At 43.0% G+C, this 17,515-nt stretch overlaps 1 protein-coding gene across 2 annotated transcripts in view; it reads left to right on the top strand.

The window, feature by feature from the left end:
• The window catches only part of TEX2 (testis expressed 2), a 92,857-nt gene that overhangs the window by 35,140 nt on the left and 40,202 nt on the right, over positions 1–17,515 (top strand). For both annotated transcript variants that reach the window (XM_066616805.1, XM_066616804.1), the window contains exon 2: positions 12,189–13,816. In XM_066616805.1, the coding sequence (XP_066472902.1) occupies positions 12,215–13,816 (1,602 nt within the window). In that variant the 5' untranslated portion in view covers positions 12,189–12,214. The remainder of the gene's footprint in view (positions 1–12,188; positions 13,817–17,515) is intronic.

The following is a 17,515-nucleotide window of genomic DNA, read 5'->3' as shown; positions in this document are numbered from 1 at the left end:
ATGTATAAGTCAGACAACTCTATATTCAAACTGTTTTCCCTCCTCACAGCCAAGATAGCTAGAAACTTGTCTTATTGCCTTGTTTTCTGAGGCTGCAAAATTCTGTAATAAATATCTCATACGTTTTTCATGCCCAAAGAACAGAGTTCAGTATTTCTCAAATTTGGCGTGCGCTAGACTGGAAAAATGCTTCATTACTAGTCACAAGAATCACATTTTGGGCATCTAGGAATGTGGGCTGTTTCCTATCCAAGTGTGTATAAGCTTTTTTGATAAATATGAATGATGCCTGCATGAGCGCCTGCAGGGCTCCCCAGCTTGTTAGAAGTGAAAGTGGAGCGATTGTGCTCCACTTGCAGTTTTGCGGTTTTCCAGGAGGCTGCAGGAGGCTCTGGTAAGTCCAGCCAAGCCCCTGCAGCCCCCTGAGCGACGAGATCCTGGGGATTGCCTCCTTGCTGCCCCCGCCCCTTAAGGGGGCAGAGGCCAGGGCCCTCAGGCTAGGGCATTGCAATACCCCAGTTTGAAAAGCCCTGCTCTGTTGGGACCCACCTATTGCCTCTATTGGGACCCACCTAGCTTTACAAGACTGAAAAAAGTTTCAGTGTGCCAGCTGCTCAAGCTTCTCTTTTACTGTGGTGGTTGTGGTGGTGGGGGGGGGTAACACCTTCTGGTGCAATTGGTGTGGAGCTCCACATTCATAGGATCAGGATCATTCTGGTGGTATTACGTTCCCCTTAGCCTGCCCTTCAAAGTGGACCACGGCACGTTCATCAAGTAAACATGCACATACTGCTCCATTTCAGTTTCCATAGGGCTCAGTATGTATACCTTGTTGGCTGTGAGGTTGGCAGTTCCTCAACTCACCAAAAACCAGGTCGGAACCCACTGGTGGGTCCCGACACACAGTTTGGGAACCTCTGTTTTAATGGATGAGAGAATTTCAAAACCAGTAGGCAGAGTTGGAAAGGTATGCTCTCAACAAACTGAAAAGGTCCCCATACTGAAAGTGTAGGATCTTCCTTTTCACCAACTTTAAGGTGTCCGAACTAGGAAAATACATCACTTTCTAATATCTCTTTGAAAGATAGGATTTATTTTCATCAGTTTCTAAATATCTGTGAACTTCTGTATCATAAATCTCAGTCAGGGTAAATGCTAAGTCAACATTGCCATCAAGTGTAGATGGATTTTAGAAATGTAATTAGCACTAAGTAGCATTAGTGCTAATAAATAGAATACTTTTTGTTAACCAAGTCTTCAATGTGTGCTACAAGCTGAGGGAGACTTATGGCATAATTCTCCACAGTGTGCATGCTGGCACAACATGAGCTGCTCCAGAGCTAGCCTCACAAAAGTGCAGTAAAGCACTCCCAGTCTCGCCTTGCACCACCACCAGCTGTTCTCAGTTGCTGAGCTGTGCTGAGGTGTTGATGCTGGAAGGATGGTCCATGTAATAATTGGGCTGTCTCATATCTTGACAATATGATCAGGATTTGCATATTTTCTCCTCTGACATTTGCAGCTAATGAGTTCCTAAGTGAGAAAAAAGTGCTTATTTCTGGTCATGACCTGCTTAATGACATCACTTCGGGCCCTCAGCAGGATCATGAATGCCACTCAGCCCACTGTATGAAAGAAGCTTGACATCCCAGTTTTAAAAGATACTTGTACCTGAGATGGTCCCTTTTTGTGAAAGTAGCAGAACAGTGTGTTAAACTACTCTATGTGAAGTGCCATGGATATGGATGGTGCAATATAAGTACAGGTGTGGCCCCGTATCTGTGGGGGTTTCTGTTCTGGAAGCCCCCTCCCCACAGTTAAGGGAAACCACAAATACGAGGGAACGCCCCACTGGAGACAAGGAGAGCTGAGCTCCCCCCACCTCTGGAGGGTTTTCTGAACCCAAGAGAGGACCCTCTGGGACTTCCCCAGGCCTCCCTATGTATTATAAGACATTAAAAATACCTCTTATGGTTTTGATGAAAACTGGAAGTAGCATTTTTTTGTTTCAACTCCAATTATGAACCCGGCAAAGGCTGTGAATGGACGCATACAACCTCTGTTGTGCTCAGAAGATCCTCCGGAGGTGAACTTGGCTCCCCTCTGGTGGGGGTGCGCATGTGGGGGCTGCGGACCCGATCCGTGGTTAACTGAAACTGTGGATACGGAATCCACAGATACGAGGGGCCCCCTGCTGTCGAAGATAATTCTACTAAGAAATAATTGATATCCTCCCCATACCACCAAGCAATGTAAGCAGATGTTGGCAAGGTGTCTTCTAAATGTGTTTACTTAAATATTTCAACATATTTTAATATTTCAACAGTTTGGGTAGCTACTTATCATATTATTTTTACTGTCCAATGCAGATCTTGGTTGCAGATCTCTTGGTTGTATTACTGGTGTAAAGAGATGCTTTTGAAATGCAATTGTAGTTTTTTCTCAATTGTAGTTGCAATTGTTTGACCGTGGTGTGTGTTTAAAATCTCACTACTTCAGGATGCATCAGTAGTCTTCCTTTATTATGTTCTTGGAAAACTAGTCTCTTTTCAGTACATATATTAGCAAGTAAAGAACTGAAATTATTTAAAAACAATCCATTAGAGCTGCAGTATACACTGTAAAGAGCTGGTGCAAAGGACCCAACTAAACATTAGATTTCATACTAGTCAGAATATTGTTTGTAAATGTTGGGTGTAAGCTTGAGGCTAAAAAATGGTTTGGACTGTCATTCTGATAAATTTAAGACAATCTAAATTGTCAGGAAGCCAGAATTCAGAAGAATAACATGAAGTGAGTTAATGCTGCCATGCCCCCTTTCTTCCCCCAAGGAGATCAAAAGGGGGTCACATTTGGAAGTGGCAGCTTAGTCCATTATTTGTGCAAATTATGCTAGCTTTCTTTCCCAAATAAGGACTCCAGTGGCTAGTGGTGGTTCTTGAACTGTAAAGGCTTAAAGTCAAAGATTTGTTTTCTTGACCTGACTCCATTTTAATAATGGGTATAAACAGTTGTTTTGGAGGCAGCTGATGGTGTGCAAAGTTAGAAGCTTCTGCTCTTGATGAACAGGCTGCAGGAACTGGTCATTGTGTATGTGGAATGGCAGAGGTCTCTGAATGTAAAAACCGTTGAGCTTGAAGAGTGAAGGAACCCTGCTCATGTTCCAGATCATTTCATTTTCATCTCCATCTCATGGCACACTGACAAGGTGCTAAAATTTTCAAGGCTCACCATTCCAGTAAACCCCACAAATAAGGAAACCTATGGATAATAGAATCTGTGGCCTCCCCAACCCTCGAAACGCTTTCTGGGAGGACTTAGCAAGTCACTTTGTTTTATGGGAAAACCAGAAGTGACCTTTTAAGGCCTTAAAAGACCTTTGGCGGGCCACCCTGGCCCTCTGAAGGCCTGTTAAGGCCTTAAAATGTCACTTCCAGTTTTATGCTAAGGCCTCCCAGAGGCTGTAGAAGGTGTTCTGAGGGCTGGGGAGACCGCACACAGCACCACTCTATGTGGGTTTGACCTGCAGGTTTCGGGTGCCCGTGGTTACTGAAATCTGTAGGGTCCCAAAGCCATGGGTACAGTGAGCCCACTGTATTAAGATATAGAAATAACAAATAAAATGCATTTGTGCAAACTTAAACGGAGTACCCCCAAACTCCCTCAAAGGCCCTACTAATAAATGACACCCCCCCAACTCCCGCAGCACATCTGCAGAGTATATATTCCATAAACCTTTATTGGCATTAAAACAATAAATAACGATAATAACCAGCATATTGGCTGTAATGCCGAGGGAGAAAATTGCAACGGGACTGAAGAGGGAGGAAGAGGGGAAAATAAAAGGGCGATATAGAGTCAGGACAGGGGTTTTAGCTTAAAAACCGCGGGAAGAAATTCTGCTACTGCATTAGTAGTGGCCACCAAGTTATCACTCAGGAGGACAGGTAAAAGATTGGTAAAAGTACCAGAGAAGGAGGACCGCAAAGATTTCAAGTGAGTATCTCAAAGATTGGTGGGCCGGGCAACAGAGTAATATATGGCCCACTGTGTCTGGTTCTAGGGTACAAAAAGGACATAATCTGCAATCACACGGGATATTAGAGAATCTACCAGAGTGAACAGCTGAGGGGAAGATATTAAAGCACAAACGCTCTCCTCTTAATAGGATTAATCAGCATACCAAAATAATTAAAAGGGCGACCAAGTGAAGGGGGAGACCAAAAAACTGGGGAGAACTGGTGGGGTTAAGATTTGAGGAAAGTTGGTTGAATTCAGATTCCCAAAGTTTAGATTTGATAATTGAATCGGCCCTGAGGAGGTTAATATCTGCAAGGGATTCGGGGGACAGATCTAATGATCAGAGCTTGGTATCAATAAGTTTAAACCACTTAGAGAGATAAGAGTCCTTTAAAAGATCTTTTAAAAAAGACTCAGAATAAATACTTAAGTGGAGGCGGAGCCAGAACTTAAAAGTCAGGGACCATGCAATGGTAGAGGGGAGGTGGATCCCTAATTCGAGCATAAGGGTAGATAATCTAATTAAATTGGGAACCCCAAGAATTTGTCTGAGGAAAGAGGCTGGCACTTGATCCAGATCTTGGCTCGCAGCCTCTATCCAAATGGGGACACCATACAACAGTTGGGAGAGAATTTTGGTTTTAAAGATATGGAGGGCAGCAGGGACATACTGATTGCCACTAGAGTAATGGAAGCGGGCAATGGCATTTAAGTAAAGTGAAGATAGGGAAATAGCAGATTTCCTGTGAGGGAGCCAACTGTGATGGCAGTGAAAGGTAATGCCCAGATATTTGAAAGTTTGAAGTTCTTGAAAAGAAAGATTACTTATCTTCCAAGGGAGCGGAGTCCAGGATTTAGCAAAAACCAAGATTTTGGTTTTCTCAGAATTAATTATTAAATCATTGGATAGACAGTAATCTTGAAAGGAAGACAATGAGTGGCGTAGGCCTGATCTTGTGACAGACAAGAGGACTGCGTCATCTGCATAGAGAAGGATAGACAGGGGGACACCGTTGAGGACAGTTCAAGGAGAGGAGCAAGGCAGCGGTCACGTGGGGAGTCCTAGCCGAGAAGACGCTGGAGTCGGAGCTCTGCTACCCTTATCACATCTGCAGAGTATTTATGGCACACCAATGTGCTGCAGCACAGCGGTTGAAAATTGCTATTCTAGGTCATGTTCTAGAAGATGTTGTAGGAAAAACCACTGTGGCGCTGCATTCTAAGACAAACACCGGAACGTTAATTCCTTCTTTCCCACTGCAGTTGCTTATGTTGCAAGTATCGTTTTTGAATTTGGGATTGTTCCATATAGCCTCTTGGCAGGTAAAGTGCCTCTCAAAAGCACTTCTGAAATCTAAATGTAATGCATTTTTCTAGTTACTCATTTTTATTCATTTTTCCTACATAAAATGTTCTAGTGGTGCCTGGGCAGAGATCAGTCCTCTGAAGCTTATCTTAAGACATGGGCCAGGTTCATATAAGGCTTATTTTGTTCATACTTCTAGCACTGGGATATGTCTCTCAAATTAGTCTGTGTATAATATTCAGAATTATTTACTAAGGGATCTTTGTGAACATTTGTAAGACAAGTACTTAAGGGAGGAACACTTAACCCTTCTACATATGTGCCGTACCTGCTATCATCATGCATCTTCTCTGCTTTTTGGTAGCAGATTGTGCATGCATGGTGGTTTATGTTATGGGGCAGAATGAATTCATACACATCCCTGCTCTCCTCTTTTCCTTCTCTTAGTTCAGTTTAAAAAAAAGATTGTTTTCACTATTTAGCTTCACTAACCCTTCTGCATATGTGCTATTTTTAGTGATGCCCAAGGAAATAGCACCAGTTTTAAAAAAATCTGAGTGGTTCTTAACTTGAAGCAACAGATCTTTCCCTATCACATGCTGTTCTCCAAATGAACTTTGCTTGGAACCTGTGTGCCTCAAGTTGTAATGCTTCATTGTTTAGCCCTGAATTTTCATCTTGGATTGCAGGCTGCATTTTGCAGCTAGGGTGGAACTACTCTGCAAGCAGCCTGTGTCTCCATATACTCAACCTTCAGTCATTCTAAATTCCATCACTGGGGAAAACTGATTGGACCTCAGAAATAGGGTACTAGGATCTGAAATTCAGCAACATTCTTACAAAAGGAAACTGCTGGCACAGCCCTATCTTCCCACCACCACAATGACTTTTCAGGAGAGAAATATGCTGCTGCCAAAACAGTTCATTTGTACACAGTTGGCGGATTTTTATGTCCATTTTTAATACAACAGAAAATCATGCTCTTATCAGACGAGGAGAGAAATCTACTGCTTGGTATCAAAAAATGTATGTAAGGGGGTAAAAAGCTGCTGGTAGCATGACCAGTGTTCTGTTGATGTGGGTGAAATCTAAGTCAACTTCTTTGAATGGGGGTTTCTTAATATTAAGGTTGAACTCAATAGATAGAGATGTAGATTAAAATTTCAGTGCATTAGTAAAACACACCATGGACTCTAGCAGAATGAAGCATTAGTAGCATGAACTTCCACTAAAGACAAAGTACTCAGTTGCTTGCTTTAATATTATTCTGGAGAAATGTACACAGAAACCCTTACCCGTAGCCACATATTCAAAAGGCTGACAGAGGTATCTGAGGTTTCATCTTCTCCAGCCAATATGGATACTGTGTTGTAATTTATCATAACCAGGGAATCTGTACTATTGCTTTCTATTTTAATAAAAGAAGCAATTATTTCATGGCCTAGTTGCATTTATACTTGGCTGATGATCCCAAAGTATTTGTTGCATGTAAGTGCTAGTTTGCCAACAGATATTGCATAATTTTTTTAATCTACCACAATCAGGTTCATTGCATTACGAGCACACAGTTTTCAGAATGAACATAAGAACAGCCCTGCTGAATCAGGCCATAGACTCATCTAGTCCAGCTTCCTGTATCTCACAGCAGCCCACCAAATGAATGGATGGATGTTAATCACTCTGATCTCAGTAGGCTTACTTTGAGCTTCTACATGTGTGTTGAGACTAGCAATTGACCTTGTATGTACATACAATATATCAGACATCCAGGATGTATCCATGCTGTGTTCCAGGATATCCTCAAGCTTTAGTTAATGTTAACTTACTATAATTACATCCTTTGTTTTTAGTTGATGGAGAGGTAATAGCATGCCTACTGCAGTTTCTGAAGGTCTTTCTTAAAGTAGAACTAGCATTTCAAATAGAATAATTCCTTATGCTTCAGCTAAGAAGTGCATTTGCAGCATACGTATAATATACTGGTGACTAAAGAAAATAGCTGTTAGTCACATTAAACTTCTCCCAATGTCAATGTGCCTGCTTAGAAGACTTAATCAGTTAGATTTGTTAATTATATACAATGTGGAATATGCTGGTGGGACATACTAAATTGCTGTGTTCCAGCCTGCTGTTTATGTCCAGTTCATGTTGCAAATGGGAGAGAATAAAAATAGGATATGGAGTGTACTATAAACTAACAGCTGCACTGAGTTGAAAAGTGCTTTTTTCTCTTCTGCAAAGGTGCTTTTCATATTAGTGCTACGTTTATGGGGCCCTGATGAATTCTGCTTGACAGTTTGATTATGGCACCTCTCAGAGCTCTTGAAAATAATTTAGTTACTAAGGTGACAAACCTGTTGTCTTGACAATTGAGGTAATCGGTGCCTTGCTCTCCCTCTTTCCCCACCCTGCCTCCAAGGTAACACTTTGTCATGTGTCCTGACTGTTTTATAGCATGACCTAGATTCTCAGATGACTATGAAGACAGTGGAATTATTTCAGATACCTCACTGGGAATAGAAATTGGTGTCCGCTGGATATGTGGCAATAACAAGAAGAGTCCATTCCTAGCTGCTAATGAATTGGCTGTATGCATCCACTACTGTGCATGGGTTCTGGCTCTATGCCATCCCAAGCGTATCTTTTGCAGCAGCATCTCAGACCTAAATCCTGTGCATAGCAGCTGATATACAGGTTCACCACAAGCTAAGAACCAACCAGGGCAGTCTTTTTCTTGTGGCTGTTGCCTTGTATCACATGTTATATTTATCCCTCTGCCATAACTGTTGCCATGTGCACATAGGCAGTGATCCAGAGAAATCCAGCTCAGCGTGCCGTGAGCTAATTGTGCACTGAATCTGGGTGAAGGCTTGGCACATCCAAACCCTGAAAATGTAATACCTGTCCTACTGCTGGTCATCTGGATCCCAGCCATTGGATTCTTATGTTGAAATGTTTGAAGTTCAAGTGTTAGTTGGCCTCTAGAATGAGATTTGTTACTGATTTGATTCTTTGAAAATCTTATTGTGTTTGTCTTATATCTTGCTGAAAGACCACATTCCATACTACAGTACAGTGGTGATTTTCTGCATCAAGAGCTCTACTGAATCTTATCAAGTATATAGCTTGTCCAGAATTCTTTTTCTAATAGCGGTCAGCCAGATGGAGTTTGTGTCTGTAGTAATCCTGAGATAGTGGCACGTTAGTGGGGAGAAAGGGAAAAGAGCGCTGAGTTCAATTACAAAGTCACAGCATTATTTAAGGGATCCATCTTACTGCAATATGTGAGCATGTCCTTGGGCAGCTGGTCACTGTAAGTACCACAGTTTTGTTCTCTTTGAGCTAAAACATTTAAAACAAGTTGCTTTTTTTCTTTCTTGCTCTGTTAGGTAGCTGTATTGAATTCATTCTGGAAAGGAGACTTTCTAGTCTTAGCAGCGGGTAGTTGGTATTAAAACCTTTTTGTATTGAAGAGCATTCAATGTGATTTGAGGTTCATACCAAAAATAATGAATATCCCGTCATCAGTTTTACCTTCTAATTCAAGCAAACCATCCTCTGCTGGGTAGTTGGCTTGGCAAAAATAGCTCATAAGTGGTTGTAGGTAATTGTCCTCCACCATGAGCTTAACTCTGTGTGCATATAAACGCTTTCAGAGCATTATTCTGTAAAAGATTAATGTTCAGTCATAAGGGTCTGAGCATCTCTAATGTATGGAATCAAGTTCTGTCCATTTATAGTATTTGTCGCTTGTCGTTAATTCCTAGAGTATATATTACCACTGTGGTAATTATCCTGACTCTTTGCCTATAACTTGATGAAGCAGTTGAAGAGGCCAATAACAACACTATGTTAATCCTCTCATGTAGCTCTGGCACTGTTTGGGTTGTGCTTACTTGAAGCCTCCTCCATTATTAAGGGTAGAACTTGTGTGTAGACCTGACAAGGCAAGACTGCTGCAGTATACAGTGTGAAGTGTGCAGACTGCTGAGTACAGACCAGCAAGCTCGTCAGACTTGCCCATCTTCCATTTGTCCCTCATGCACATGCAAATAGCATTCCAGAAAGAGCTGTTCAACATACTTTGATCTTATTGTGCCCAGAGCTTAGGTGAGGACTTTGAACATCCAAATGTTACAGATGTAATACCCTTTCTACCTGTGGTCCTTTTGGACCACAGTCATAGCATCTGTGGTGAATACCCTCTTTTCCCCTTATTTTTGGACAGTTCTACCTCCCTTCCATTATAGTCACTGGGTCTTTCTCCCTGGTAAGGATTGCAGCCTAACACAGGCACCCGGAAGACACCAGTTACTGGAGAGTAAGTGTGGGGACCAAAGATATTTGGGACAAATGTTAAACTGCAAGTGCCAGGGACTGTGTATAGCTAGAGGCGTCCAGGGAATTAATTTATTTTGCTTTGCCTTGTTATTTTTACTCCCATTTTTACCCAGTCTGTCTACTTCACTGGTTTTGCATATCAGGCATTGTAAGGTGTTTGTGGCCTGTTTCCAAGTGTCATCCCATCTCAATCAGCTGGACATGAGGGTTACTGTCAGTGGCGTCACTAGGGTTCATGTCACCCGGTGCGGGAGGCACCTCCATGCAGTGGGCGGGGCAACACTACAGGTGGTGGTGTGGTGATCTACCATCACCCTGCCCCCACTGGTTTTTTGGCTGTACCTTTTGATAGAATAATTTTTCAACAGTTTGTTTCATTGTATTCTACATGAAATTACACATTGATTGAAATATAACATGATGGTATTATTTGTACAAACTGTGATTTTAGTGATTTTGGTCACTCGTGGTGTCACCTCCCCCCAGGGTGTCAACTTACTAACACCTTATTGGAGCAGTTCTCAAACTTTCAGCACTGGGACCCACTTTTTAGAATGACAATCTGTCCAAGACCCAACATAAAGCAAAGTAAAATAAATAAATAATCAAATTAAAGTAAAACAAATATTTAAATACGGGGAAGCCAACCCTGTTTCACCAAGTGAATTTTCTCTGTAGTCTGCCTTCAATAACACCCTCCAAAAGAATCAGTAAGATTTTCACCCCTACCCAGTACCCAGATCAATTTAAGTTCTTATATTTCAAGTATATCACTATCAGGACCCATCTGACTTTACAAGTCTGAGAGCACAATCCTATGCCTGTCTACTCAGAAGTAAGTCCCATTATAGTCAGCGGGGCTTACTCCCAGGAACACGTGGATAGGATTGCAGCCTAAAACAGAAAAAAATTCACCTTACCCTGTCAAGCCTCTGTTTCATTCTTTTTATGGGGAGGGGCTTCCTTCTGGAGCATTTGTTGAGCTCTAGTTGCATCAAATCAGGACCATTCTGGTGGCCTTACCTTTCTCTTTGCCTGACTTGACCAGGAGCCAAGGCACGTTTGCTTACTCGTGAGTAAACATGACCATGTGGCTTAGTTTCGCTTTCCATAGCACTCAATACGTTCACAGCTTGGAGGTAGGGACCTCCTTCTCAGGTGTTTTTGGGGGGGCTACATTCATTGTATCAGGACCATTCTGGTGTAATTGGATTCCTCTTAGCCTTCCTTTTCCAACAGACTAAGGAAAATTAGCCTACTCACAAGTAAACATGCGATATGGCTCGGTTTCACTTTCCATTGGGCTCCATGCATTTTTTGTTTTCTGTTTTTTTGCCAATAACTTTTGATAGAAAGGAGATATTTCACTCCATTTCTTTCCATTGCATTCTGCTGGAAATTCTGCATCCAATAGTATATAACATGATGGGGTTACTCCTAACCACTGCGATTTTAGCACGTCACCCCCCTTGCGTGTCACCCTCCTTGCATGTCACCCAGTGCGGCCCGCACCCTTTGCACCCCACAAGTGACACCACTGGTTACTGTATCCATTTGAACAAGCTCCTGCTTTCCAGGCAAGCTCAGGCATTTTTCATTAACCTGTGTGTACTTTTTCTCTTTTCTGTTTTAATTCCTTTTCTTTTGGACCTTTTAATGAACTAGTTACATTGGCTCTTTGCCTGCCTAGTTAATGTTCATAAGTACTTCTGTAGATTGTCATGTCTCTTTGTCCTGCAGATGCTATTGTGGGTTTGGTTTTTAATAAGAACCCCTGGGATTCAGTGTTCTCCTGGGAGGGTTCCCCACCCCCATGGCAGCCCTCTGCCTAGTCTCTATTATCAGGGATGCTGACAGCAGATAACGACCAGGGTTCTCCCGATCCTGCTGCTGATCCAGTAAAGGGAAAGCAGGGAGCAGGAAGGGGTGAATGTATACTAACCGCTAGGTAGTACTGGTCAACCTTGGTCAGCCTGTTTCCTCCTGGGCTCCTTTCCCTATCCTAAGTCCTGGTCATCATCCATTTATAGTAGGCCCTTGGTATCTGCAGGGAATCCATTCCTGGACCCCCCTTCTCCCGCAGATACCAAATTCCACAGATAATAAATCTGTGGAAGAACCTATGATGGCAACTGGAAATGTCTCTCCAAAGCATCCGGGAGGCCTTCTCAAGAGTGGGGAGGTCATGTACAACTTCTTCACACCTCAGAACACCTCCTGGACGCAACCGTTATTGTTAGTCGCCTTGGGTTCCCTTCAGGGAGGAAGGCGGATTATAAGTCCAGTAAATAAATAACTGGAAGGTGCTTCCGGGCACTTGCAAGAGATCCTTGAAGCCCTCCACATGGGGCTCTGCACCCATGTTGAGTGAAATCTGCGGTGCTGAACTCATGGGTGGGGGGGCACTATACGACTTTGACCTTACACCTGCGCACTGACTTATGTGTGAATGCCTTGGAACCAACTTAAGATATCTTTCTATCGACCTCAGTCTAATCATGTTTTGACTTCCTTTTCGCAGACCCTGGCCCATCTCTGGGACCTGCAATGACAAGTCTGAAAAGTAGCCATGCAGAGAAAACCAGTGACATGTCTTCAAAACAGCCAGCGCCAAAAGTGCAGGTTCATAGATCTGTTTCCCAAGAAACCGTCACCATTCATTTCTCGGCATTTGGGAAGGAGGAAGAGGAGGAGGAAGAAGAGTTCAAGGAGTCTCCCACCGAGGCACTGGATGACCAAAGCATTGTAACAGCACTTGAAGCTAAGGAAGACTTGTGCTTTGATCATGGTGACCATGACTCTTCCGGTCCCACTACCTCGCTTAATATGGCTGCATCCCAGCTCACCTCATCTCCCACACTCATGCCAACTGCAAAGTCGTTGGAGTCTTCAACACCCCAAGTATTCAGTGCAGTGCCATTAGTTCTGTCGCCCTCCTCGCATTTGTGTCATACTGCTAGTTCATCCATTGTGATGTTGCCTTCAGAACTGAAAACCAGCTCATCTTCTCCGTTGTCCTCCCCTTCCAAGTCTCTCGTCTCATCTAGCGTGCCCTCTGCTGTTACCAGCTCAAAGCCTTTCATGAGTTTAGTTAAGTCCCTTTCAACAGACATAGAACCAAAAGAGCCCACGCCGCCCACTAGGCATAGACATTTAATGAAAACCCTTGTGAAGTCTCTGTCTACAGACACTTCTAAACAGGAGTCTGAAACTGTGTCCTACAAACCACCTGACTCCAAACTGAACTTGCACCTGTTCAAACAGTTCACCCAGCCTCGGAGTACAGGTGGTGATTCCAAAACAGCTCCCTCGTCCCCTTTAACATCTCCATTGGATACACGTTCCTTTTTTAAAGTACCCGAAATGGAGGCCAAAATCGAGGACACAAAGAGACGCCTTTCAGAAGTAATTTATGAACCTTTTCAGCTCCTTAGTAAAATAATGGGTGATGAGAGTAGTAGCTATAGGCCCAAAGCCTTATCTTCAAGTGCTTCAGAACTGTCCAATCTTTCCAGCTTGAATGGCCATTTGGAAAGCAATAATAACTATAGCATTAAGGAGGAAGAATGTGAATCGGAAGGGGACTTCTATGGAAGTGACTCTTATATCAATAAGAGCAGTAAGCAGCCTCACACTGCTGAAGAGCATGCAAAAGAGACTGAAAATAGAGGTTCCCCATTGCTAAGCACAAAGGACTTGAATTCAAAGGCCTCACTGGTACTTGAAAGGTGTTCTCTGTCTGCATTAGCAAGCAAAGAAGATGAGGAGTTTTGTGAACTTTATTCTGAGGACTTCTGCATCATTGAGGAGGACAGTAAACTTGACAAACAGCTGGAAAGTTCGCTGGAGTTGCCTAAGGAAAGTTCTGTTGCTTTCAGTCGTGAAGGTGAAATTGAACTTCACATGGTACAGCCTAAACTTCCATTGAAGACATTGTACTTTCTCACAATGTTGATCTATGCTTACCTTATACTTCCTCTCCCTAGTTACTTCAGTGGACTCTTCTTGGGAGTTGCCATTGGATTTATGATTGCTATCTGTGTAATTTGGCTTTTTACCCCAAGTGCTAGATATAACAGGCTGCATGGGAATTGGAACAAGCACCTGAATACAGAAGCTTTGGACATCCAGGAACCTGAGATATTGAAGGTGAGTTGTTACCTTGTCTTTGACTTTCACAGATACACCTATCATACTGTGTAATAATAAAATGTTGTAATGAATGTAGGATCTCCTCTATGGTGAACTCGTGCAAGGAAAGCGCCCTACAGGTAGACCACAGCTGCGATACAAGGACATCTGCAAGAGGGATCTGAAGGCCTTAGGAATGGACCTCAACAAGTGGGAAACCCTGGTCTCTGAGCGGCCTGCTTGGAGGCAGGCTGTGCAGCATGGCCTTTCCCAGTTTGAAGAGACACTTTGCCAACAGTCTGAGGCAAAGAGGCAAAGAAGGAAGGCCCATAGCCAGGTAGACAGACCAGGGACAGACTGCACTTGCTCCCGGTGTAGAAGGGATTGTCACTCCCGGATTGGCCTTTTCAGCCACACTAGACGCTGTGCCAGAACCACCTTTCAGAGCGCGATACCATAGTCTTTTGAGACTGAAGGTTGCCAATACAATACAATAATAGAATGTGTGATAATTGTGCAGTACTTCAGGCTGCACAATTCAGATGATTCTGCAGTGTACATTGCCAGTTGGTGCCTGTCTTCATTGTATTAGGTGGACAATGTAGAAGTAGTTAAATTGCTTTATCACCTGCTTAGGTTGCCAGTCAGACTTTGATGAATTGCTTCAATAGTTCTTTTTCCTATGAAATGACTTCAGGGGATGGCTGCTTTATCAGGAAGATTAATGAGGTGGTCAAATGAATGCTGCACTGTGCATCTTTCAACACAGATCAGATCATGTGAATTGTCCCTAAGCTACATTGTAATAGAATTACATAATTCATTTGATTTCATCCGAGCACGATCAGAACATGTGTTTGGGTGCAGGGTTAATTTTGACAATGTTAAAATGGCTTCCTGAGTGCTTTGGTAGTGTTAGCTTCTGTTGCTATGCTAAAACTAATGCATTCGTATTCATAGCTTATGAAACTCCGAAGTTGGAGTTCCCAAATCACAGCCATGAACCACATTCACCCCATCATCAGATTCTGATTGGCCTGCTGATGACCCCAGTAGCATTACGTGCAGCTATTACGTGCAGCTCCCACCCCAACTCTGCATGCTACCATGCACCTTTTTCATCCTGGCTGAAGCAACTGTGAGGCTGGGTCATTCTCTCTGAGAGCCCAGCTGAGAGAAAGAGGCTCAGCAAGCAGCCCAAAAGCTGCAAATATTTCTCAAATACTTTTCTCTTATTATGAAGCCTCTTAAAGTTGTGTACAAAATGTGTTTTCTGTAATTGACTTGCTCTGGGCTACCATAAGAGCAAGACGGAGTGGTACAGTCCTGTCATCTTAGAGTTTGGGGACTTCTGCTCGAAGTATACCTTACAATAGCACTAAAAAAAGTCATATTGGTATGTTTGAATGCAAATAATACCACATTCCTATAAAATTTGCTGTTCTCAAGTGTCCACATTAAAAACAGATGCTGTGGCTGTTTAACTTTTTCTGAAAGAATGCTGAGTTTTTTTACTTGCTAGACCGGCAATTTTCAACTAGTCTTGGAGCCAAAGTTGTGCAAGTTTAACATCACTGAAGTAATGGGACTTTTTCATCTTCTCTCTCCCCACTAAGCCACTCCTGAGAGAACCTTCCCGAAGGTCATAGGATGTGTGCAGGGGACTGCAGTAGGAAAGCACCTTGCCTCTGCCTGACCTCTGCTTATGCCTCTCCTATGCTGCATTCCATACTGTTATGGGGATGCATATGAGACCCTTGGAAGTGCCCCTCCAAGGAGAGGAGAGGACAAGACAAGTGACATTCTGCTTGCAAAGCTCTGAATTTCAGCCCATCTTTTTAATGAATTATTTTTCTTTTGTGTGTAGTATTGCTCTGTGTGTGTGCCTGTGTGCATTGGCTTACAAAATCCATAGCAGAAGATAAGCACATCCACAACATTAGTCTCCCTCTCTATGTGTATTCCCTTGCATCAACAGTTGTAATCTAGACACAATGTTTTAATGCCTTTAGCACAGTTAGTCCCACATGTTTTCAAGTGTCAGTCATAAAATCTCGTCCCATTGCTGCATGAATAAACATTCCTTCTCAATGCCAAATACTACAATTGAAACTGGTGTTTTGAACAGCCATTAACCTGCTCCCCAAATACCTTTTTCTAAGACTTGGATTCATTGTTCTGAACATTCAGTCTCTACTTGTGCCATAAGACCCTGAGCACTGAAAGAGATCACAACTGAGCAAACAAGAATAAATCGTAGTATTTAGCTGTCTCTTCCACAAATGGAAGGGATTTCTGTTTGTATCGGGAGGGGGGAAGAATTTTTGCCCATCTCCTTTTGACCCGACAGCTTCCAACAGTTCTGTTCCAGGCAGTCCCCTAACTTTCCAGAGCACTTTGTGGGGGATACAGGGGGCTGCAGTGTGGAGGAGGGAGAGGGAAGTTCATTTGCAAACTTCTTCCCTGCATATTCCATAAGATATAACCTAGTACTGTATTATGTATTTATCAAGCACTTTAAGCCACCTTGAGCTTTTGAAAAGGTCAGGTATAAATGTTTTAAATAAATAAAATTAAAGTAAAACAAAAACTCATAAAACAAAAACTGTTACAAAAATGGCTAACAAGGCAAATGCAATTCATCGACAACTTGAAATTGTGGAAAATCTGACCGATGTCAAATGTTAAAGGAATAGTTGTTTTTCACATTTTTCTGTCATCCTTCCTCCAAGAAGGTCAGAGTGTTGTACATGTTCCTTTCCCTCTTTTTGTCCTCACAACAACCCTATGAGGTAGGTGAGGCTGAGAAATAGCAGCTAAGAGAACTGCTCTTAAGCCTATGCCTAAATTATATTGGTGTAGTAAGAAATGTTTGCCAGGATTTGTCTCTTTTAGACTAGTATTTTGTGCCAATATAAAAGATATTATGTCCAAAATTCTCCCATACTATTATGCTTGAGGGAATAAATTGATAGGGTGTAGTACCAAAACATGATCTTACATGTTAAATGCACTTTTCCTATTTTCACTCTAATACTGCTGTTCTTGTGTATTTTTTAATACAGCTTGAGTTATGTAGCCTTTTCATTACAAAGACTTATCAACAGCATTGCTGCTGGTTGTTTATCAACCTTCTTTCTTCATGTGTCTCTCCAACAACTGTTCTAAAATCCAAGTATTTTCCCAGGTGGCATTACCTACGGTATGCACACGCAGTCCTCCTACTTGAGACAAGATGCTGACAACCCATTCATATTGCAACATGAATCTGGCCCTATTTTCTATGTGTTCTTCTTTTGCTTGCAGTGATGTGAGCTGAAGTCCTAGGCTGGGGAGGCAGACCCAGTAGTATGCTGGTGATGTGATGACATCACACCACAAGGCATTCAGGGGACTATGCCAGTGCCTGCTCAATCACAGCCTAGGCCTGGGGTCGGCAACCTGCCATTCTGGAGCCGCAAGCGGCTCTTTCAGCTTTCTGCTGCGGCTCCGTGCGGGGCCAACCCGTGGGAGGGAGGGGCTCACCCCTCCCACAACGCACCTGCCCCTCACCAGCCTGAGTGCACTAGCGCAGCTCCCACGCATCCTGCGGCTGCGCCCCATAGAAGAGGGCGCGAACGGGCTGGCGGAGCAGCTCCTGCCCAAAGAGCCCGCACCGCCCGTTCCCTCCTGCCTGAGCCGCAGCGCAAAAGCAAGCAATTGAGTGCAGCTGCTCAG

The sequence above is a fragment of the Tiliqua scincoides genome, chromosome 2 (assembly GCF_035046505.1).
Source record: "Tiliqua scincoides isolate rTilSci1 chromosome 2, rTilSci1.hap2, whole genome shotgun sequence".
In the NCBI taxonomy this organism is placed as follows: Eukaryota; Metazoa; Chordata; class Lepidosauria; order Squamata; family Scincidae; genus Tiliqua; species Tiliqua scincoides.
The sequence above is the reverse complement of the archived record's forward strand: the minus strand, read 5'-3'. Positions and strand labels throughout refer to the sequence as shown.